Here is a 26,375-nt window from a genome sequence, read left to right on the forward strand (position 1 = left end):
ATAAGGTACAAATATAAACCTTCTTTTGTGACAGTGTACACTTTCAATGTCTATGTGTCACAGACATTAAATACACATACAGATGTTTCTCCTTTCAGAGGACACCATTGTCGCGGCGTTAAAGGTGCTGCAACACTGCAGAAAAAAGGAAGGGGGACTTTTATTTTATCCAACTGATTTTGCATTAGCTGCAATGCGCACCAACAACCACCAGGTGGCACATGTCAGCAGTCCAGACTACAGTGAACTAGGGCTAGTGCGACGCATCGACGAAATTGATTACGTAAATACGTACGTATGTAACGTGTGTCGAAGCGGAGGATGTAAGCAGTACTACCGCCATGCTCGAACACTTAAAGCAGAGGCATCCCGGGGCGATTTCTCAAGACAGCAGCAGGAGAAAGATGGCACCGTTAGGTGTGGGAGTGTCACTTCATGGTCCATGTGACGTGAACCCCCACTGATCAGTTTGCCAAAAGGTGAAGCTGCTATGTTGTTATGCTACTGGCATGCTGGTCCTACTAGTGATCGTTTGTCCTTGTCAACGGATTAAATATAACAGTAAACAACCAAGATGAGGCAGATCATCGCTATGTTTTAAACTGGGGGACAAGACCGAACCAAAGTAAAAGTGAAACTTAACACTATACAGAGAAATGTCTGTTGTATTCCCTCTGTAGTATTAATCCATGCTAATAACACGTCCTGCTGACCACAACATGTAAAAAGTCCTGTTAACTTTTTGTTCCCACCCAAACGTAATATATATTAGGATTACACAGATTACCAGTTAAAACTGGGCTCCTTTTTGTTGGAGAATAATGACCTGCAGTGCATACTTTGTCATATTTGTTTGTTGATTGAAGATGATTGAATAAAATACCGAAATTTTATGTTGTTTTGGGTAAATTTGTTGTTCTATGAAGCGAACAATAAAAGATCAATCAAAAAATAATCAATAGATTAATCGTTTAATCGAAAAAAATAATCAATAGATTAATCATTTAATCGAAAATATAATCAATAGATTAATCGATAAAAAATTGTATAAAAATAATAATTAGGTGGAGCCCTACAGTGAACACATCAGGGCCCAGAGATTCTCGCTCCTGCTTCTGGAACCAGACACACTGTTTTATTTCCTCATTGACTCAGTCCGTATCAAAGTGTGTCTCGAAGCGCACTGCATCCACAGCGTTACTCAGGACTATCTAAAGTTAGGGTTAGTTTATTGCACATAATTCTTACATCTTACAGTGTTAACTGTTTCAAGATTTCAGTGTCCTTTATTGCTCAACAACATGTCAAAATAGAATAAGAATCTAAGACATATTACACAAGTAAGACTAAAACTAAGAATTGTTTGAGCTTGTGAAATGTAGTAAGTAGGGAAGAGGGGTTTTCCCCTCGATTCATTTCCCTGGACAGGGACACGGTCAAATAAAATGACATGTTTTATTTCTTCACATTCTGTGTGTGTGTAGCAGACAGCAGCAGCAGGGCTGGGCCAGGAGGGCTACTGTGACTATATACCTAATTAGGATTACAGTGGATCTTTTTGTTCACTTAATGGGCCATCGTCCAACAGGTCTCCCAGCCCCCACAAGGTACATTGTCGCACTGAGAGCAAGAGCCTTCGTAACACTACAAATTAGGTGTTTTGTTAACTTTTAAAAAAAAAAAAAAACATTCCTCTATAACTGTTTGAGCAGCTGACTAATCTAACAAGGCACTGAATAAAGGTTACTTTTGGAGGAGCCGGGGAACAAACCTCCGGCGCTGCATTCTGCGGACAAGCGACTGTACGGGGCCATCCACACCAAGATCAATAACTAGGCTATAACAAGAACAACAACGGCACCAAGGATGCGCTGCGCAACTGTGTCAGCAGCTTAGGAAAATGAATATTGATGGATAACATGACCTTATACACATGCAAATGACCTCTTAGTTGTTTCAGTTAGTCACTATAATAACAGAAATAAAACAATGACAGAATGGTATCAAAATCACAGTATCCCAAATTATCATTATTCATTCTAATATATCAAAAGGTATTCTTTTCTATAGGTATACTAACTACTTATCATACATACTGTGCTGAATACAAGGGCTCTTATCTGTATTTACAATGTAGCCTGAGCCTGCACTCTACAGTATTTACAGTCCATCAGCCTATACCTTCACGTGATGTTTACCGTTGCTATGGCAACAACTGGCAGCTGCCATTAGCACATATTAGCTAGTTTAGCCCCATCGTCTGAAGAACAATAACCCATAAAATTACAATTTCGCGTATTTGAACAAAATCAACAGCTACCTACAGCCATAGTCCTTACAACCTTAACTGTCACGGGTTAAATTGTCAAAATTAGAAAAATAACAGCTTAAATCCCTATGGAGCTACATTAGCATTAGTGACGGTTGTGTCCGCAAGAATGCAGTCAGTTCCCTCAAAACAATGTAATGAAGATGTGCAACAGAAGGGATTTAGAAGTGGGTATACGCAATGCCGACTGAAAAATATGTAGTTATATGCTGTGTACCTGCACCACTGGTTAAAGTTATATCATAAGTTAATCTGGGTGTACCGCACTCTGCCACAGCTAATTAAGAGCGATCTCCACACTGCCTTCGAGCTGGGCGTAAACATATACCTCAGACTGTATGTTTCACTTGTAGGCCTCTGCAAGTACAAACAGTAACTTAACATTACACATCTTAAGTTCATTTAACTTAGTTCACAGAAGAGCTGTTAAAGTTAATTATCAGCTGAAGCAGTCAAATTAACATAGCGTTAGACTACATACATCTGCTTCCTGTGGAGTCAACCAGCTAAAATAAGGACAGCGCCACTCTGCCATTGCTGAGCACATTGTGGTCAAACGGGGTATAAAGTAAAATCCTGTCATCAGTATTTTACTGTCATCATCAGGATTCAAGCACTCTGCTGCCACCTAGCATCTACAGTTATCAAGTGCAGCCCCCCTTTTACCGTTGTGGAATCACTGCGGTAACGGAGCAGCAAACACGTTATATGAAAGAAGAAACATTGTAGTTATATTTAAATAAGTACAGCCACCCTTCATCCCCAGCATCAGCAAACTAGTTCAAATGCAGTGTTCAGCCAGCAGCAGCAATTTAACAGCATGGCTCACCTGCAAAATGCAGCTGAAACTTTTGCATGTCTGTTTGGGTTCATGACTTCTGAGCTATTAAAGTTGACACTACAGTGTTGTTGTTATTCTTTTACAATTTCACAAGCAGGAGACTGAACATAACTGCTTAACTCAAGACAGTCTGAAGCAGTGTTGACTTCAAAAGCATTATGAATGCTGATGTGAGCAATTACTAATCTGCCTTGACAAGTCAATAGTAAGCATAAGAATAGATAACTAATAACAGCCTATGACTATGACTTTCAATTGAACTGAACACAACCATTCGAGTCAGTCAGGCTATTTATGATCATTCCATTTTGTTAGGTTGAAACTTCTTGCCGCTCTGATGTGGTTTGACATTTATCGTCATGTTTCACCCTGGTCTTTCTTTCTTCTGTCACAGATTAAACAGTTATAAAGCTGATTTGGTAAAAATTCTGTTGGAAATCAGGGACTTCTGATTACTTGGCCCATTTATTGCTGTGATAGTTTCTTCAGTTTGCATAGAAAATCTAAAACCAAAAGAGGTTTTTTAACTCTGACTGAGTGACTTAATGTTTCTGTGGTTTTCTGTTATTTTGTCCACCTTATATAAATGTCTTTGTGTCATAGCTGTTGAGCAATGAAGCAGTCAGAGCACGAGGTCTTGACAAAACATTCTGCTTAGTTTCTATTATTTGCAAAAAACGTACATTTAAATTCCTAACACGAACCTGCAGTCAGCCTCCCATTCAGAGAAATACCCTACAGGCTCTGTCAGACAGCTATACCACCCTTCCACAGAAAGTTCAGCTTCTCCTCTGAAAGCAAGACATTAATTGTTCTATTTGCTTCACTTCTCTGAGTGCAAGTGAAGGAGAGGAGTGAGTTTGGGTCAGCAAGCCTTGAAATATCACGTAACAGCTTACAGTAGCTATGGAGCCTATTTTCTGGCCAACAGTGCAGAGTCAACAAAATAACAAATCAAACTAAAGACGCGCTGTAGGACCTTGGGGAAAAGGCAACAAAAGTGCACAGTAAACATCCCAGTTCTGTAAAATCATACAGCAGACATAAAGAGGGCAGACTAATTTAACATAATAATGTTGTTAGAGACACAAGGCTATATTTACCTCATGATATTCATCAAGAAGAGCGCAGACTACTGCATGGCCCTCTGACACTGACTGTCAACATTTGCAAAGTTCTTAAAACAGTTACTTCTTTTAGGTAATAAATTACATGTATAATCACTTTATTAAACTGTGATGGATGGACTGTGAAGAGGAGGTTTGCATATTGTAGGTTTGTTTCTGCATTAAGAACACTACCTAGATAGACCTAATGAAGGCAGAGTTGGATTTACAGTGGGTATTGGAGGAGTGTGACCCCGCTAATTGTGACTTTGACCCTCCAAAACAGATAAAAACAACAGGTTTGGGGGTAGAAACATTTCTGTATCTATCATTACTGAAGTCTTAAATATTACAGTCTATTTTTCCCAGAATGAATGCCTGAAGGAATTTTATTTCATTCACCATTTCTGAACCTTGATGTTAGATGAACGGCTTGTCTTCCTGCCTCAAGTCAATCCCATTCATGTCTATGCTTGTGCGCAATGACGCTACAGGTTAATGTAATTAGTTTTTTTAACATAATTACTATGCTATTGTCAGAGTTTCTGAATTGATTGTGTCAAGCATCTACAGAGGAAGGAACGTTTCCCTTAATGTATGGCTCTGTGACAATGCTTATCTAGTTTTGTTTGCGCTTAGCGTTATGCTACATTTTTTTTTCAAATTCAGCTATTGTTTATTGATTTTTTTTTTCTTGAGTTAGATATTATCATTTTTTGGTCTGACTTAGCCACATTCATCATGCTCTGTGATGAAGCATTGACTGCGTCCATCCGAGTGCGGTTAAGACTCCCCATCATACACCTCTGCTTCTCCTTTATGTCAGCCATGATAAAGCAAGATTTTTGAATTGAATGGATGTATGAAACACCCTACTATAGTGATTTTCCATGCAAATATAAATGAGTTATAGAGAAAAAAGGCCAAAATTTCTCACTTGGTATTGAAATTGTAGTAAAAGTATAATTTGCATCCATAAACCCATACTGAGATGACAAAGATGACTTCTGACGAAAGGATCAGAAGTCATTTCCTTTCAATCTTAAATGTGTCTCAGTGTAAAGAATTACTTGATATAAACCAGTTACTATACAATGTAAAGATTCACTCATGCAGTAATAGAGAGGATTTTTCATTCAACATGTTGACATAACTAAGGCTGATAGTGGTTTTGGCTGCCTCTTTTCTCCTCATCACCCCACATAACTCATTGTTGCCTCACATATACAGCTGGGGGCCATTCCGCTCTCAGTGATTTTGATTTAAGGACATACAGAACAGAATGCATGACTAAAATGTACAGCACAGATGTGAATACAGGAGGAGATTGTAAAGCATCTCTAATCTACAGCCACATGATGAAGGGATTAAGCAGCAGTTTTTGCAGATATGCGAAAAAAGAGACAGCCTTCTTCAACAGAGGCATGCAGGTGATGACTTGAGAAAATCAGACCATGGAGAGCAGTCTGGACCTGGAGTTTTATTTAGTTGAAGAAGCCAGAATATTCAGAATCAGTTTGCTTAAACAAAATGGAAGTGACATATTCTGCAATGTTATGGATGAATTATTGTGGACATGTTTGCTATTTCAGTTTGACAGCTATTCATCGTGCGTACCATAGCGTTTTCCATGATCTCTCTATGGTTTAAGTGTAATCAGCTCTGAATCCCCGTGCGGAGGCTCTGGGAAGCCCACCTTGGCTTTCTGCCTGACTTGGAGTGTAGGTGGTTATCTGACTCCCCGTGTATTCACAGCCACTGCTCTCGCCTTATCAGCAGTCTGAAGCTTGCATGCTCAATCGCCTGATTTGTCAAGGGTGACTCCGAAAGATTCTGATAGGCACTCCGCAAATCACCCAGTTGATCTAAAATATCGACCAGCCACAAAAAGTCATTACACACAATAATGGCGGGCAAGACCTTGAAGATGTGACTTAATTAGGTTTCAAATGGCTTCAAAAATGCCTTCAAATCTGCTACCCTGGAGAGTAATGCGCTCCTGGATTTTTCTCCATGATTACAGGTGTAGAAAGTAAGGCACACTGCTACTGACAACACTGCTCCTAAGTATAGCTGATAGCAGCGACGCAGACAGCAGAGATGTACGGTCACACAAACTCACACTACTGCTGTTGCTATTTAGCATGCTCGTCTGCTTCAGCCTATATTCTCCTCACAAGAGATAATGACTGAGGCAGCGAGAAGGCATGTAGCTCTGCTGGAGCTGCAAAAAAAAAGTTCTGTTAAAGCATTGACGTGTTTTCCTGATGAAATTTGGAAAGTAATTGAATGTAAATGGCTCTGCAGGCCTTGATAGAGCTGTGTACATTGACGGTATTTAAATGAGTGATGTGAGTGCTCTGCCTGTCATCGTTTCTTTTAGTCGCTTAGAACATCGTAACTGCCGGGACAAAAATTGTTCTTCATTAACCTCCAACCTAGACCTTCACATCCATCAAAACACGGTGTTGCTTTCATAGTGAATTATTGTGACTTTTATTTGTGTATTGTTCTGTGTCTAAGCAGTCAGGATGTCTTTTGTTACTCACCATGCCACTCTGTATCTCCTCACAGAAAACCAAGATCTCCACGTATGACAAGATGTGGGAGTTCATGAGCAGCCGGAGGCACTCAGTGATGGTGAAGAACATTGAAGAAGGCATTCACCGTGTGCTCACCTCAGACTACGCATTCCTGATGGAGTCCACCACCATCGAGTTTGTCACACAGCGCAACTGCAACCTCACCCAAATTGGAGGCCTCATTGATTCTAAAGCCTATGGGGTTGGCACACCAATGGGTATGTCAACAATAACACACTGGCTGAGGGAAAAACATAACCTTCTTATGCCTGTAAGATAGACTACATATGCATTTTGTTCAGTTATGGAAATTGACAATATGGAAAAGTTTGTATTATTCCCTCAAAAATATTGTAAATATTCAAATTATGCACTTGAATTTAATCTCTAAAAGTACATAGTGCCCCTTAACATGACAGTATTAGCAGCGGAGTGTTATGGAAGAGCGGTCTGTAGCAGGCAATGACAGAATGAAGCTGTTTTCTTGTGCGTCCTTTTGGTTGTTCAACCACTGTCACTGAGGCATGCTGGGTGTGTACAATCATATCATGAGTTTACAATGCATAAGCCATGTGTTGTCATTAGTTTTTGCTTAGGGTAATGCCACTAGCTTTACACTTTCAAGTGTGTTTACAGGTTTTGTGGAGTACTACTGCATATTTAAAAATGTAGTATGAGGAAGCTAATCTGATAAATTGCCTCCAGTGATGTCACTTAGTGGCAAAATTACATTATGGGTAATTTAGGAGCCAGATTTTAAAAAGAAGAATGTGTGGAATAAAAAAAAAGATAGTTTGTTTGGTTAGACCAGTGGACTGCCTTCAAAACCTGGTGCCTACATTACCTGCAATGCAGCTTAGCCACTGAGTGACATCATTTAAGGCAATTTATTAGATTACATGCAGCTTCCTCTGGAGCCACAAAAGGCTTCATACAGCTCTTTCACATATGCAGTAGTACTCCCCAAGACCAGTGCAAATTAAAAGGCTAAATGGAAAGAAAATCGCAATTTAAACCAAAAAAATATCTGTTTAATTATTTATTATTGAGAACTGACTAAGACTTTCGAGGTAATGTTCGCAATTCCATGGAAGTGTAGCAATTGAACATGGTCTCTATTTGCCCTTTAATTAGTACTGAGTTACACAGTCCTTTAGGGTTATTGTAATGAACCTCTTCCAAAATTACAGACCCATAAAATAAAGTGTCACTACTTTACCAAAAGTTTGTAAAATGTTAATGATGTTTTGAATCATGTGAAAGAAGGTAGAAACAGGTAGTGTTCTGACGTTGCAGTGGAGGGTAAGGGTGTAGAGGTCGGAGCTTGATGCTGTTGATGTCTGTGTTTAGGTGGATTTTGTTTCCAAATCAGAACAAGAAGTTTGAGATTTATACCTTTATTTTTCCAAAGTCTTCTTATTTCACTCTAGATATCATTTCACAATATTTTATAAGTGACGTGGTGATGACTGATAATCCTGCCTGGTAAAGCTGTCTCCAAATGTAACCAATAGTAGATCATAAGGTGGAACAAAAATATGATCCTACCTTCATATCATTATGTAGGTCATGAACATTTCTATAAAATGTTGTAAGCTCCAAGCTGTGTAAAGTGTATCCTGCTGCAATACATCCCTGAGGGTAACCCATGTGGAGGACTACTTAGCGGGGAAAATCCTGGGGCTATCTCCAGCAGGCAGAGTGTAACAGTATAACATAAATAGAGGGATGAATAGGGAGTGTGGCACATTACACGTTGTGTGTGTGGAGGTGCAACATTTGATTACGGGGCTCAGCAGCAGATTGTCATAATCCTGTTACAAAACGCAGTGAGAAGAAAAACTCTGGTTAAGTACCAGCAGAATTACAGCTGGCAGACAATTTAACACGATGACCTCATGCAAAGGGCTGATTTTAATCATATTTATTCACAGAGAGGAGTTTTTAAGATTGTTCCTACAGTGTTTATGCCTCATGCAAACAGGGCTTTTGAGCAACATGCTGTCTCACTGAATGCCAGTCTGATAAACCTGAACTGACTCGTTGAATGACATGTCCTGTTATTTTGAAGGATGCTTCTGCTTTATTCAATATCTGCCTGGAAAATATCAGACATACTACATTAAATAGAAGATGATGTCAAAGACAGACTAATAATGTTGATGCAGATTGATAGTATTAAAGGAACAGTTCACCCAAAAGTAATTTTCAGTTATTATCCCCCAACCCCCACCCCCCCAATGCTGATGAAGATTCGGGTGAAGTTCCATAGTCCATAAAACATTTCTGGAGCTTCACAGCAAAACAGGGTTGCAGCATTCTCCAAAACAACTGAAGTAGCTGGAGAAAACAAGTGAAAGAAAACATAAAATGGCTCCATACAGCTCATCTGACAAATCCAAGTCTCCACTTCAGACAGGGTGTGTGCTAACACTTCTAGCTTTGCAGCTTCGAGGAAGTTTCGGCTTTCAGAAGAATGTACATAACGCCTTTGCAAATTAATTTGGGATTTTATTTTTTGGGTGAACGTTTATTTTAATTTGATAGCATTTTATAGCCTTTAACAGCAATATGTCCTTGCATATCTACATTATTTATTTATTTATTTACACATGGTTAATTGTGGTTTCTACAAATAATCTTACATTGTAAGCAGACTCTACAACAGATGACCTTTCCTACACTTTCCTGGATGAAAGCATCATTCAGTGGGCTTTCATTGCGCTCTGCCTCAGACTGTCAAAATTGAACTATATGGCAAATGCTGAGGAATTGTTGTCAAATTGTTGTGAAATTATCTTAAAAAAATTTGTTTCTGGATTCATTTGAGATGGGAAATAGTCAGTGAGTTGTAAAATCATTACAACGTTTTAAAAATTCAAAAGGCAAATCACATCATCTTCTGATTGTTGTGTCTGGTCAGTTTCAGTAGATTCTCAGTGGGTATTTTCCAGGCTTGAGTCAGAGCTTTGTACAGTTATGCATACCTTATTAATGCTTCTCCAACCATTTAAAAGAGAAGGCTCAAGTTACTTTCTATTTTTCACATTGTGAACTAGTCCCATGTAAAGACCAAAACCAAGAATGTGTTCATCCATCATCTGTCTCTCAGCCCAAAACCCACTGGATCCTACTGAGGACACAGTATATTTTCAATATTATATATTCAATATATTCCCTCTTATGTAGGAATAATGTATGTAGGGTTGAGTCAAAATAAACTATGTGTAGTCATAGTAATGAAGGAACATGTCACGCAGTGTAACAGTGTGGAAGTCTATGGCATGGAGGAATATCATATATTAAGCTTTGGACAAACAGACAATACTTTTTAGCAGAAATGAAAAAAATCATCATACTTGTCCTTTGAAGGAGTTGTAGCATGAAGGCATCAAGGTTTCACTAAATAATTTGTGGGATCCTTAATACACAGTTTTGCTCTTATATTTCTCTTCAGACAGCTCAGGTAGTCAAAATCAGCTCTTGACTTGAGCCACCTTGTAATAACACTGAGTTAAATATTGAAACCTGAGACTCCATGTTTTTATGGCTGCTCCATTCCATCAAACAGAGTACCCTGCATGTCCCCAAAGTTCAGCCTGACATATTTGGTATATTTGGAAACTCTGAGGGCAGGGATCTTCAACCTTTACAAGCCATTGACACCTTAGCTGAGAGACAGAGCAGGGACCCCCTACTGTATAATGTGTTTTTTTGCATATTAAACTGCATACTAAGTCTTCAATGTATAAACACCCAATGTGTATAAACATACCTTATCTTGTATACATTAATAAGCTACTCAAATAATAATTAATGACTGATTTCTACATTCATGTTATAATTTTAAACATAGATGTGGAAGGGACAGTTGGAGTGATGCTGCAGCTTTGATGGTTTCATAGATTTGTTTGACAGCACTGCAGAGAAGATAACACGCATTGGCAATTCAACACCCTCAATCTCCCTGAAGGTCAATATAAACTTGAGATAAGTCTCTGAATATTTGCAACCTTCTCTCATTTGCACTTACCTGTAGCTGCAAAGTTAGCGGCAGTTGTGGCATGGCTCATGTTAGGCACGATAGCCTCCCCCTCTGTAGCTTCTGCAAAGGTTTCTGAGGTGGAGGGTGTGTCAGACTCTCTTGCTTGATAAGCTACAAAACGATCCATTGTGGCTCACAAAAATATCCATACACCTGTGGTAATATCACAGCTAACTGGCCAACAGAGTGCAACTGGAATGAGTCCTAAAATCCAGAAATAAGACATCATCTTTAAGAAGTCTTAAAGTCTTTCTTATATAAGGACTTAAGTATTTAACTGTCTTAAATTCAGATTCGATGGGTCTGACAGACCAAAGAAGTAGAATGTTTTTCCCGCATGCACCGTGTCATCAGGGAGGATTGAGGCAATATACAGGTCAAACTATAGCTAGCTGGCCAAGCTTCTAGCAAAGATGTTAGCCTGGATGTTGCGAATCCACAGCCTTCAACGCCATCATCTGCCCTACGAACAACTTTTGGCTCTTTGCCAATACTCAGAGCTGAGGTGATAATTGAGAGTTTACACCTTATGTTGATTGTTGATTGTCCAACCTCAGTGGGACAATAAAGTTTTGTCGCGACGTTGCTCCCATGCTTTGAATTGTGGGCGGACATTAGGCTAACACTGACCCTGTAACATTAGGTTACTTATGTAGGAGGTATGTTGGAGGGAGGCAGACATCATCTGCAGGTGATTAAAAAAAAACCTGGAGTATTTTTTAAAACTGACATCTTGGGGCACATGTTGGATTTTATGAATGGACAAGACCCACGCTGAGCGTGACTTCTGCCTCGCAACAATTGCTTATCACGTTAGCCATTTTCACCTGAAGCTGCTGTCTGCAGCCATAAATAATAACTGTTACTGCAAGCCCAGCTAATCAGCCAAGATCTGAGGAGGTGTGTGCAGCAGATAGTCAATAGATGCCTTATCTTAAAGCTCCCATGAGAAAACAATATTATTGTGGATTACAACAAACGTGTAAGACACTGCAGATGGATCAGTGTTTTGTTTTTGTAATGTTTATGTATTGAAAAGATGCAGCTTTTATTTTGTAGACTGTAGTCTGATTATTGGAAGGACTTTCTGAATAAAAGGGGAATTTAAATGATGAAAAAGTAGCCATGTGCAGTAATATAGATCATTGAGGATGCCATATGCTGAGATGCATCGAGAATCGTTTTGCATTGAAATCGCTGGCAGCTGAATCTTAATTGTGTCGAATCATGAGGCCAGTGAAGATTCACACAATGTTCAGTCAGCCATTTTCTTCCTCCTCCTCACCTTCCCATCACAGGTTTGGTCTTAAATTTCACATAAAGCGGTATTAAAAGGGTCTTAAAAACTCTAACTAAGTTGTTTATATCTGTAGAAACACTGTTTTTGTCGAGGGAACCAGGGCATGCCAACTCCCAGATTAGCCTATTACGTCATCGCTGCAGCACTCTATATGTTTCATAATACATATCTAGCTGAGACTCAGCATAGCGTTTGGTTAGCTTGCCCACATGATTGCACAATGAATGTTAATGTTAATCATTAATGTTGTGTGAATTATATGTTTAATGTTTTTTGTTTTGTTTTGTATTTACAAATGTATGTTTGCTGTGTTGTTTCATGTTAATGTGTATTTAGAAAATATGAAAATAACCCCCACCCACCACCCCATGGTAACTCTGAGGATCCCCAGCAGGTTGCAGACCCCCCCCCCCCCCCCCTCCACTACTTCATTTTAAAAAAAATATCTGTAATCGGCAACTCTGGTGCAAAAATCATCAGCATCCACCTTCAAAAAGCTCACTCTATGGAGGATAGATGATATCCAACAGCTATGTCCTCCTGACAAATCAGGAAGATGTCCTCTGGGACTGTGAATGTTGGCAAGGTCGTTTGCTGCTGTTTGTGTATGCTCTGCTGGTCAGCCACAGAAGGTAATTTGAGTGACTGTTTTGCTGTGTTTGAAAACAGTGGAGGTAGACTATATTTGCTTTGGGTGATTGCATTTCCTGACTGATGTGCTCCTTCTGATGGTTTGCTACAGTATATGCGTATGTGTGGGTGTGTGTGTGTGTGTGTGTGTGCGTGAGAGTGTGTGTGGGTGTGCGTGTATGTTTGCCTGCTTGCTTTAGTGTGTCTGCATGCATGCCTAGGTGACTGTGTACTTGACTATAACATAAAGTGCACGTTGCACATATTTTACTGTGAATATGTACATATCAATATATGCATTTATTCATATTGTACATGTGTGTGTGTTTGTATGTGTGCTTATGTGAGTGTGTGTGTGTCTGTCTGTGTCACTGAAAGAAAAATACAAAGCTAAAGAGTGTGAACAGAAAAAAGGGAAAGTGAGTGCTGGCCTGTGGCAGCTTGTGCACCACACAGATTGTCCGTACTGAAGAAAGGAGGGGTGTTAGCATCATTACTCCCTGGTGGCCCATTCACATGCAGTCAGAACAAGGTATTTAAATTGCTAATCCTACCCTTTTAGTACCCTTTACCATATGCAGCCTGTATTCCCATGTAGCCGGGCCATTTAGCATATATCTCATTGACTTGAATGGAGAGTAGGTGTCGGCCTGCATTAGTACTTGGGCCCTGATAGAGCCACAGCACTCAGCGCTCGTCCCCTTGGCAGCTCCCTCTGCTCAGTAATGGACAGACTTAGTTCACCTCCCAGCTGTTAGTCATCGCTAATGGCGTGTTAACTACATGAAACCTCCACTGGCAAATACTGTCGATTCTCAGGACAACATTTAAATAACTGAAGAGCTGTTGTAGAACAAATATGGATCCCATGTGTCTGTCCACGGAAGTTGCCCAGAATGTATTTTAGGAAAACAGAAACTTTACTGAACCTGTGGAGCTGGCAGGGTTAGGGTTTGCATTATTTAATTAGCATTCTTTTAAGGCTCCATGGCCACACACAGAAGTTTCCTTGAGCAAGACACTGAACCACAACTGCTCCCAATAATGGTGCCAATACCTTGCATAGTAACTCACAGCCATCGGTGTGTGAACATGTGTGGGAAAGGGTCAATGAGAGGTAAATTGTAAATCGCTTTATATATAAGCTGTACATGAATGCAGTCCATTTACTATTTACGTGCATTTCAACTGAAAGTCTAAAGTCAGCTCTGTAACCATAGACCATGTTCTTAGATTTATACTTCAGAACATTTCCAACAGGTGCTTACGTTTAATTCACAGTAAAACTGAGCATAAAAAACCTTGCAGTTTCTAAGAATGCCATTTGTAATTTACGGACCTGTGATCTATAAATCTCAAATCAATTTAAATTGACGGCACCTGCTTTGTGATTTTCCCTCATATTATGTCAGCACAGATGAGGTTTTTGTCAGGAATAACCATGGACCAAAAGTGAGAATCAAACAAGATCACAGTGATGGTAGAGGAGATTGAAGCCAAGCATCACGTATCATTTGCTGGATTAAGTAGTCGGTCAACAAACAGAACCAAACACACAGAGATAAGATAATTCTCACATCAAAGTAAGGTTTTATAAATACCTTATACATGTTTTTCTGCTTAGTCATGGTACTTAAGTCCAAATTGATCGTAAGTCCGTTTTTAGGCCAACGGCCTTAGAAAATAAGGCATTAATAAGGAATACAGAGCAGCCAAAAGTTAAGCTTTTTACCCATCTTTCATACTCACTCGGCCCAATTTTATTTGTATCCATTATATGTATATATATATATATATATATATATGTATCTATATATATATATATATATATATATATATATATATATATATATATATATATACATATATATATATACACACATATATATATATATATATATATACATATACATATATATATATATATATATATATATATATATATATATATATATAATTTATATACATACATACATACATTATTTTAATTATTTGATAGCATCTCCACATTGATTAAACTCTGTTTAACTTTGGTTTATATAAATAAAGTTTGCTTTACTAAGCAGAGATTCATTTGTAATTGTGCAACAGAGCTCTGCTTAATTTTAAATCTGGATTTACTCATTTTAAATCTAGTTTTACTAAACTCTGATGAGAGCAAATCTTAGATTGAATTAATCCTTGTGGGTGCAACCCAGCCATAGTGTGTGTTAGTGAGAGAAAACATTTGCAAACAGGTGTTTTGCATCTTTATTTTTCTTCAGATGCACTAAAAATGCAAACAAGAGCCTGCAGAATGGACTTTTAGTTCCTGAGTTGACACATACAGAAGACAAACTACAAGGTCAATTTATGTTTCAATTTTAATACCAAGTCACATACAACTACTACAGTACAACTGTACCATGTCTGATGTCATCCTTTCACTGAGCTTTAATTAAAAATAGGCTTATTAATTTGTTAATTAACCAGCGAAAACTGTTTCAGTTTGTCCTTTCATTTCCACTGAAGTTGCCAGAAGGTTTGTTAAAAAAATGTTATTCCATTCTGTCTGACAGTGTGTATTTTGGATCAGCTTGTTTCAACTCTTTATTGAAGTGTTTTCAGTCAGAGAAACCTGCATCAAGGCACTGACTGCTTGGTGTGGCAGCAAACAATGTTGGCATGAGTTATTATGTCCGCCTTATATGAAAACGCTTGGACATTACTAGCCACACAACTGTGAAAGATCAAGTGATTGTGAAGCATATCAAACAGCTGATAGCAAGCAACCAATACAAGTGCCAAGCTTCATATGTATTTACACAAAAAGAAATATTCAAACTCAAGACTCCATGTTTACTGTGTCTGCACCATTCCACCAGGTGGTAATAGTCTTGGGAACTGCCCATTGGTCCGACCTCCCATTGGTTCGACCTCCCGTTACTCCGACAAAATACCCACTGGTCCGACCTCCCATTGGTTCGACCTCCCGTTACTCCGACAAAATCAACCACAAGTCGGACCAATAGGAGGTCGAACCAATGGGTGGTCCCGTTAGTTCGACCTGTCATCCCTACTTTCTGACAAGCGCTTTCATTGCGAGCATGCGTCTCTCTCTCTCTGAGAGTTTGTTTCAACTCTGCTGTCCCAATGCTTTGGCAACATTGTATATCACAGTCGTGCCAATAAAGCAAATTGAAAGAGAGAGAGAGAGAGAGAGAGAGAGAGAGCTCTCGGAAACGCACACACACACACACGGACGGAGCGGAGCCAGTTTCCTCTCGGTGCCGTTAACCGATTGTGCCAGATGCGCCAGAGCGCGCACCTCTGTGCCAGGCTCGCGCTCTATGGGGAGATTTGTGTTATTCATCTTAACAGAGATGCTGAACAGAGGGATTAATGCACACATTCACACAGGCTACACACACACGAGCTACCCACAGACACACAACTGAGGGGCCGGAGAAATGCGCATCTGGTGGCGTGCTCAACCTGGTCAGTGCGTGCTCGTGCAAGTTGGCAGCTCTCAAATATCCGACCTGTCTGTTTAGATTACAGATGCATTAGTCCAGTTCGAACTAATGAGGACCTCCCATTAGTTCGAACTCTCATTACTCCGATTGTCGGAACAATGGGAGTTCGAACTAATGGGAGGTCGAACTAATGGGAGGTCGGACCAATGGGTGGTCGGACCAGTGCCATGGACCCATAGTCTTCTTGTATAGTGTATTGTTTTCTTTTGTGTTTCTTTACAGACAGTGTTGTCAGTATGTTAGCTATCTTGGAAACTTTTGGAGCTCACATTCAACGATAAGCTATACCCCAGTGGGCACGTTTACAGTGACTGGCCCACTGGGGTATCAGTGGTAAAATGGTCTAAATCTCTGGTCTAGCTCTCATTCTATTTATGTAACCCAATGATATAAATGCAACAAAATGAAAAAAATATAAGAATTGGGATTATGTTTAATCTGTCTGTGTATCTGTCTGTCTGTACTAGAAGTCAGTAAATCCATTCCAAATTCATGGAAGACTTGGGGGAGTTTATGGGTCAATAATAACAAGCAGCAGTATTGCAAAACTGAGACGTGTATCCTTGTATTCACATAGGGGATTTAAGCATTTGGCATGATATCATATTTATACAGATATCTGAGAGGGCAACATAAAAAAAAATCAGGGTCTTTTTTCCATATTGTGGTGCCGAAATGAGAAAGTGATATTAGCCCCCCCTGATTATGACTGAACACAAACAAAATAGCTAAGATGAAAATATATTCCCTTTTCATCATGGCAGTTTCAATCTCTTGCACCTGCCCTGGTGACCGTACAGTGGCTGCCCGCTGTGAACCAGGCTCGGGAATGTCCGCCCTCCACGCTCTCACAGTGTGATGATTAGATTCCTTCTTTTTCTCTTGAGGCTTGTGTTTTGGCCCTTTCCCTGTACTGGATGCTCTCAAAGCTGGTACGATGTGTTTAAAATGTGGTCTTACCAACCAAGGACTTACAAGGATACTTCTTTTAGTTTATCTTTGGTGATCATTCGCTGTGTTTATACATTTTTTGACTGTGTGAGTTATTCCAATAGGTCATCAGAGGCAGTCACTGCCTGTACTACCACCACAGGTTTTATCTGCCCATTTTGTACAGGCAGCTGGTGCATCCACCGTCTCCCCCTCTGCCCTGACTGTAGTCTCAGGAGGCTCTGCATTATTCCTCATCCTTCCTCTCTCTTTGCCTCTCTCCCTGATGACTATCAATCTTCATTTAGCTTCATTAGGCTGCATTAATCAAACAGGGTAAGGGGGAAGTGTCTGTGCTGCTTGTCAGCAGGCTGCTGTCCTTCACGTCGTCGCTCCCTCTGCCCGCCGGGCTGTTCAGCTTTGCCTCATAAACAGGAAGCGTCCGGAATGCATTTCTTTTTTGATAGAAGATCTCCAACAGCGTGACTTATGGTGACTTACCCCCAACCAACCCCCAACCCTTAACCCCCCACCACGTTCACCACCTCCAGAGCACACTCTGGGATGTGTGTGATAGAGAAAGGATATTAGATAGAGAGCTCACACAGAATAAAGATGCTGTAGTGACATCAACTCTTTGGAAACTTATACCAGCCCAGTCACCAGACTGAATGATTTGGTAATATACCTTTCTGTAACATTACTGATATATTGAAACATTACATTTCATTAAGTTGCAACTTTGCATTTCTTTAGGTAACATTTTCTGTGTTGTAACAACAGTCTGCTTATGGTCTGGTTTGGCTGAGGCACAAAAATCAGGTTGCGAGTGTTTGGAAAAGATCATGTTTTGGCTTAAAATATCTGTTTGTGTCGCCAAAAACATGGATGGAGATGTCCCAAACTTGATTATCAGTTTTACAGAAATCAGTTAGTTGTGCCCAAATTGAAGGACTGCTTGTAAACCATAATGCATCTAGTTGAGTTTTAGAGTATTATTATTTTGAATATGAACTCAAGGTAAGAAGAACCTCAAATCAAAAGCAGCTGCTTGATATATTTATAACACACTGAACCCATTTTATCAAAGTCCCCAGAATATAATCATTTTAAACACGGACACATATTTATTTGCTGTTCTTTGTGCTTGTCTCTAGTCTGAACATGCAAAACAAATCTCTTGATGTGTTAAAAAGAGAGCTGAATTGTTCTTGGTGGGCCAAAAATACTCATGTTGAGAGTGTCGGGCATTGCAGCACATTTGAATTTTCTAGTTTTTTCTCCTCATTGAGAGACAATGCATGAGAGATTTTTGCGCTGTTACTCTCTTTTGATGTGGCAGATTAGATCTATGTGTCTTATTCTGGATTCAGCATGGCCTGTCATTTCACTCTCTACTCTTCCCTGAATGGAAAGATTAAGCGCCTCTTTTATGGAACACATGCAGAGGCCTGTTTTCAGCTAACAAATTAGCATATTATGTTTAGCCATGACAAGGATAACAACACCTTTGTCCATCTCTTAGCCAACCAGACTCAGGAGAAAATTATCCTTTATTTACAGTCGTCAGAGATTTGATTGATGTCACTTCCAGTAAACTTCCCCTTGTTTGTTAACAGAGCAGCATCATTTTTATTTTCACACATTACCTGAGTGTCCTAATTGAGTTTTTTTTCTTCCTTGTGTGGTCACACCTGTTCATGATTATTTATTGTGAACATTAAAACAAAATACATTTCTATCAGGACTACAAGGGTATAATCACTGAAATCAATTCTGAGCAAAAACAACTGCTTTAGACACCTACATGTGTGTTTGAGTTTGTCAGAAAGCCTCTAAGCACCATCATTTGTTTGAATTTCTTATGGATACATTAAAAAGTACATTTTAAGGACAAAATAGCTTTTGGTAATTTAAATAAAAATTGGTCTTTGGTAATAAAGACAAATCAACAAATAGTCAAATAGTCACTCGGGATGAAGTCCTACATGTGTGGTAGCAGTCACATGTACTCCACTCACTCAAGGAAATACCCATAGTACATCACAAACCAATACTGTAAACATAGGAAATCATCAATAACCATCACTTTATACATATTAGTATTTTCCAACAAATAAACTGAATAGTGCAGCAGGACTGCAAAATTCTTTTAACAGGAAAAATAAAAAATCAAGGAGACACAAGCCCTGTCTACATCAGTGGAGCTGAGGTGGAGCAGGTGAACAGCTGTGGGTTCCTGGGACTCAGCCTCACAGAGAACCTATTATAAACATCATACATTTGCACTCTAAACAAAGCTCAGAAATGACTTTATTTCTTATGTAAATGTAAGAAGTCTAAATTCCCTTGCAAAGCTCTTGTTAACTTTTACAGAGGACCAATAGCAAGCATCCTGACTGGAAACATCATAAACTGGCATGGCATGCACATTCATCCTCTACACTCTACCACAAATATTTTATTTGTACAACTAGTTTATTCATCCATATGTATATATATATGTATATATATATATACATATATATATATTCTTTTGTGAGTAGCATAAACACTTTCAATATTTTCATTACACAACTTTATTTTATTTTTTAAAAATTACACCACTTGCATAGACTAAAATCCCCCCAAAGTAAATGGTAATGATAGTAATATTTTACATCCGTAATTTACATTTTACTTTTTTTTTTATTTATTTATTTTTTTTCAAGATACCCAGATTCTTCACATGATATAGGAAGGAGACTTAGAGTGCTTTGTAAGTGAACAGAAGGATTATGAATTTAAGGTGGATGTACTGGAGTTAAGTAAGTACTTTGGATGATGTACCAATTAGAATGATATTGTAGTAATGGAGTCTGGATGTAATATATTAATATATACATGTGTCAAGCACAGGAGAGGAATTGCCAGTGCTTTATTGAATAAATATAAATAGCTGTTAAGGCGTTTTGCTCTGGACCAAGGAGTGCGACTGATCATATCATGTGACACTGCCCTGACCTCTGGACAAACATCAATTTTGAGCAGTTATCTGTAACTGAGTATAGAGGCCTGTGGTGTCTGTGGAGCCTTGAAGTGTTACAGCAGAGGCCAGGCTTGTAATGCCATCTGGTTCTCTCTATCTACTGGTGTGCAGTATATTTTACAATTCTGACAAAAAACTAATTTACAAAGGACACATTGTTGCTCTGTTTTCATCTCAGTGGATCAAAAGACATCATATTGTTCACCCATTTTATGCTTGTGTGAATTTGGGTTATGACACTTGCCAAAAACCCAGCTGGCACAGTGCAGCACAGGTCCTGACTGTATGACACAGTGTTCATGTTCATCTAGTCCATGATATCACAGCAGAGGTCTTTCCATTTGTTTTGATTGGGTAGAGCTGGCTCAATTTCAAGGCTGCCTGTTTCTTTGTTGTAGCGAATGATTTATCTGACACACGTTGGCTTGTTGTTCCACTCCGAAGCTGAAGGGAGGTATCAACTGTAGATGGCAACAATACCGGAGCACGATTCACGTTTGCCATCACCATGGTGATAAATGCTTTTGAAACATGCTGGCCCGCTTGCTCTGAAAGAAAGAGTCAGATACCAAAGGCCCTTGGACAGAGATGAAGGACAGAAGACATGTTAAAGAGTGTGATCACAGCCTTGTGACTACAGCCGCTCTGCCACAAGGCTGAGGGCTGCAGCTCAAACCTGCTCTCCAGTAAGGGAAGTGCGGCTGATCATTGTCACTGTTTAGGGTCTTTTGGGTCCACTACATAATAGTGCTTCTAAACCTTCTCTGCATACTAACTACTAATCACAGAGATCGCTATTCCACTGGAGCTAGCCAATTGATAACGTTTTATAATCTAAACATGTTTCTCAACCCTGTGCTCCAGGGAGAGCTCATTCTAAGTGTTTGCGATAATGGGTGTTATTAGTTTTTTTAAATAATTCAAGCTGCATTAACACCCTGATTGCGGTGTACAGGGAGTACCACAGGGAGGTTTCGGGAGTGGGAGGCTTGTTCCTCTTTTACAAGGCTTCACCATTTAACTTTAATCAGGGATGTGGACATGTGACTTTTTATCAGCAGACCAGGTGGAGTGCAGTACCTGAGTGGAGAAAGGGAGGAGAAGGTGGTGCAGGGCCTGCTGGGAAAACAAAAGAGAAGGGGGATTCATTGAGTGCTCTGCAGACTCACATGGGCAGGAGGGAACATTTTAAGGTTCGCTTTGAGGACCTGAACTTTGTGAGCAAGGTAACAGCTCAGAATGAAACATTAGCACAGATCAACCGTGGAAACAGGTTTTACTTAATAGCTATACAGGTAAATATGAACCCTACGGATGTATTTTGGATTTATTAGATTAGTGTAGTGGGGCCCGTGGGGACAATGAATGGTAATGCTAGACATTAGAATTAATATTTTACAATGTTAACATCTACAATGAAATATACTGAAATGTAGACTGAAATTGAGTACCCAGTGAAATATCATGGGGTTTTAATTCAAATACACAGAAGTAGACTAGTTGTAAAAATTAATGTTTTCCAGAGGTAGGAATGCTTTAAAACAAGACCATGAAATATATAAAGCAGCAGACAATAGCCCCTTTTAGTTAGAAAATGCGCCACATTTGCAGCCAGGTAAAGGCTGCAATCTGCCATCTTGTCTATGTGAAACGGAGGTGTAATATTCCTCCTTTGCAAAAAAGCCGCCACTGGGGTAGGTGTAAACATGTGACGTGACGTGAAGCACGAAGTTGGGCGTGAACAGTGGCGAGTGATCTGGTTATTGACGATTCTCTCGGCTGTGATGGTTAGCATCTCCCGGATCTCAGCGGCTTTCCAGTTGCAGTCCGCAAATTGGACAGCCAAATTGGTGGGTTGCTGTCCAGTATAAAAACGGCTAATGACTATTCGATCAATTCTATTTAATAAATGAGTAAAACAAACATTCATATATGCTTTTGTCAGCTATTAGCAGTCTGGTAATCAGAACAGCCAACACAGTTTTCAAGTAGTATGAACACACTGTCCTCCAATAAAAACGAAACTGTACTGTAAATTACAATACTGGATTATTAGGTTGAACTTTGCCCTTTTTTGTATGTTGGTTAGGGTTTTTTTTATATAGTTTACACTTTTTACACAGAACTTGGTTTAATCTGTTGTTCCTATTATCTGCATTGAGGAGCACTGTGACAGCCAAGACAGTTGCGTACAGCCTGTACATAATTCTGAAAAATGCCACCACTTTTACATTACATATGTCAGTCACAACCCAGGTCAGTTAAAGCAACGCCCATACACAGCCACCAGGTACAGTTTGTAAATTATATTGATTTCATACAAATTTTGGTATTGGACTGAATTGTTTTCCTCTGATTATTGTATGACCATTTGTTTTAACTAACTGGTGTTAAGTTGACATGTTTTTGTGAAAAATTGGCATTTGAGTACAACCACGATGCCGAAAAAGTTGAAACGCTGTGTAAAACATAAATCAAACAGAATGTAATGATTTGCTAAACCTTTTTCACAATTAATGAATGGAAAAAAGTACAAAGACAATTCTTAGTGTTTTATGTCAACTTCATTTATTTAAATCTATTCTTATTCTAAATTTGATGCCAGCAATAGGTTTCAAACAAGCTGGGACAGGAGACATGTTTCTGCAAACCACAGATACATTCACATTTGTATGTGTCATTGGCTACTAATCATATTGACAATTCTACAAAACGTGTCATATCACGTTCATATTACATGTTTATGACCTGACCATGGTGGAGCTGCAGCAGAGAAGGCTGCCAAGCCATTGACCGCAGTTCAAGAAACCCCTAATCCCTTTGTGGGATTAGAAGGGATTTTAAAAAAAATATATATATATTTTTATTGAAACTTTAGGACAATTTCCACTGTGTTTATGGAGACAAAACGGGGTGTTTTTGACGAGACCTCGAGACGTCTCCAGCCTTGAATGTGGTGACCATAACAGGTATTTTAAGCCAAAATCGGATCTTTTCCTAATTCGAACCAGGTGGCTATCTGACTAAACCTAAACAGACCATAAGCACAGCGTTGTCACAACATAACATTGAAAATGGAAAGAAACGTAAAGTTGCAACATAATGAAACATAGAGTTTCAGCATATCCTTGGTTTGCAGAAACCTACATTGCCAGTATGTATTCTGGCGATTGGGTTGAAAAAAATACCTGTTTCACCCTGTTCACCACTTGTGTGTGAAATACATGTATGTATAATGGTTATTAACATATGGGCTCAGGAATGCGTTGCGAAACAATTGTCGGTAAGCAAAGTTTGTTAGCAAATGATTGCATTCATTTTTCCAGTTTTAAACTGTTAAAGGAAATAGCTACTATATATGGTGTAGTGATGAACTGGCCTGCAAATTTCTTGTACTTTGGAGAATTGGATAACTGTTCATTAGTTCATTCAATGTAGTCCATATTTTTTTTACAACCATTTACAAAGCTTCAAATATTTGGTTTTAAACATTCCTTTTTTAGTCATGATACTTTGTTTTGGCAACCTCATTTTGCAATCTATTCCTCAGTCTAAAATGCTCCCTGATGTATGAGAAGCTATCTTTTCTGTGTTAGTTAAAGAACAAGGCCATGACCAATGAAAATGTGTGAACCCTGTCTCCTATTCACTGCAAGCGCCACGATTGATTTAGCCAAAATTAAATCATATACTATCAGATATAATATTACCAACTGTACAGGTGTAAGCTACAATGTGTGTCTGGTTAACAACTATAACATATGGTAGATTTTAATGACTTACAGTGTACTCAACAAGTCGCTGATTTCTTCCAGACCCAAAGGTATCTACCATTCAGTTATCCATTGTTGATGTAGTCATAAGCCTCCTGCTGCTATCTATCTACTGCATGGTGCACACAGAGAGAAGTGAGGGCATGTTGGGAGAAAATAGCTTGCAACTAATTTATTTCAAAAAGAAAAGGGGATCCTCATTGTACTGGTTCAGTTGAAAAGGCAACTTTAAAAGCTATTGTTTAAGTGAATAATACATTACTCAAACTCTCATGGATGACAGCTAAATCTTAATTGAATCGAATCGTGAGGCCAGTAAGGATTCACACTTATAATGATATTCAGTCAGACATTTTCTCCCCCTTACCTTCCCAATGAACATTTGTGTTCCACATTTCAGATGAAAATTATTCATTCACATTGTTATATGTCATATATATGTGTTATATGTCATTGTTATAAGGTAGGCATGTAAAAGAAATATAGGCCAGGACAGAAATTAAGCTGCTATTGTCAGCTGGTCAATGATATTGATTAAAATGTGATACAGTGGCTTCTTTGCAGTTCAAGAACTGCTGAAATTGTTCATTTTCACCTTCAAAAGAACCGTTTTACTTTTGGTATGTATTTCCATGGCAGGTTTGGCCTTAAATTTCATATAAAGTGGAATTAAAGAGGTCTTAAAAAGTCTTAAATTTAACTTGTTTATATCTGTAGACACCCTGACTATTCATAAAAATGATCATTCTGATCAGTAGTGGGTAGGTAAAATACACCCTCACTCACCAAGCGGATCAGTTGGTATTTCATGTTAATTAATGTTCTGTGTTCGTCTACACATCAAAAGGTCACACACAGTCCAGATTCATACGGTAAAATAGTTTGAAGTGAAGCAGCTGTCCTCCTGGTAAATCCTGAGATCCTGGCTAAAAATATTTATTTCAGAAGCTAGCAGTTTTATCCGGTTCCCCCTGGAGAGTTTCCTCTGTCCTTTTGTATTTAGAACTACAGCTTTTAGTTTCGCTGCTTAAATGTGCCACAATATGTGTTAGTTATTTTCCATTTTTTAATCATTACTGCATGCATGGAAATGTTTAAAATAACCAAAAGCACTTTAATCATAAAATAAGAGTGTACGCATATTGCGAACCTGCCTGTGTAGGTGCATCTTACTGTCCTAATAAAATTTAAATCAAATTCAATAGCAGGAGAAATACTGCGGCATTGACCTTAGACCAACACCCCCGTGGCCGCAAGTACGTTTGTTTTTTACACAACGTGAAATGGCAACTGCATTGGACAGAGACTAGCAATGACATTTGTGATGCAGTATGTACCACTTTGCGCTGGGCATAAGATAGGACCCTGTGCTTGATAAGATAAAGGCACTGATTCAGTCATGTTGGTTGCTCAGGCTGACCTGAATGTCTTTCGGTCCTTCAGGCTCTCCGTACAGAGATAAGATCACTATTGCCATCCTGCAGCTTCAGGAGGAAGGGAAGCTGCACATGATGAAGGAGAAATGGTGGAGAGGAAACGGCTGTCCAGAGGAGGAGAGTAAGGAGGCCAGCGCCCTCGGGGTGCAGAACATCGGAGGGATCTTCATTGTCCTGGCTGCTGGACTTGTCCTCTCTGTGTTCGTGGCCGTAGGAGAGTTTCTCTACAAGTCCAAACAGAATGCACAACTTGAAAAGGTAACAAATACCTCTGACATTCATCTATGCTTTGTTATTTAAAACAATGATAGCAGAATTTCTTACCGTAACCACGTATGTCATGAAAGGCAGTCTCATGGCATAGACAAATCTATAAATGCTAACAAAATGAAACAAAATATATGCTAAATATATCTATTTTTTTTCATAATTTCTATTATATAACTTAAATAAATCATCTGTTTGCCAATTTGCGGAAACTCTCACTATAATGACAGTGCTGTGTCATATGCAGTAAGATAAGGGTTGGTTTCTTTGCATTTATTCACTTAGGCCCAATGGCGACAACGAGATAAGAAACGTGAGGAATTCTGCTGTCACCATGGATCCAAGCTAGACTTTAACCACCATCTCAAATGACCTCAAGAAAAACTTCAGAAACTTTTTTTCTATTGTAATCTAACATGATCTAAAATTTCCCAAAACTACTGAACTGTTTTTTTCCTGACACTTCAGAGGGAATGGGAACACTAAGACCAGTTTAATAAAACCTTTGGAGTGCTGGCAGTATTACACAGTTGCATCACAGGCACATTTATAGTGAAGGTTTGCTCTGCTGCATGACCCACATCTTCAACAGC

General features: G+C 39.1%; 1 protein-coding gene across 3 annotated transcripts in view; it reads left to right on the forward strand.

Moving 5' to 3' along the window:
• Positions 1-26,375, forward strand: part of grik2 (glutamate receptor, ionotropic, kainate 2) — a 301,017-nt gene that overhangs the window by 249,367 nt on the left and 25,275 nt on the right. For 2 of the 3 annotated variants that reach the window (XM_073486920.1, XM_073486921.1), the window contains exons 14-15: positions 6,851-7,076; positions 25,523-25,773. In XM_073486920.1, coding sequence (XP_073343021.1) covers positions 6,851-7,076; positions 25,523-25,773 — 477 coding nt within the window. Of the gene's footprint in view, positions 1-6,850; positions 7,077-25,522; positions 25,774-26,067; positions 26,096-26,375 lie in introns of all 3 variants that reach the window. The other variant, XM_073486919.1, reaches the window with a different exon arrangement.

This window comes from Pagrus major, chromosome 18 (assembly GCF_040436345.1).
Source record: "Pagrus major chromosome 18, Pma_NU_1.0".
Classification (NCBI taxonomy): Eukaryota; Metazoa; Chordata; class Actinopteri; order Spariformes; family Sparidae; genus Pagrus; species Pagrus major.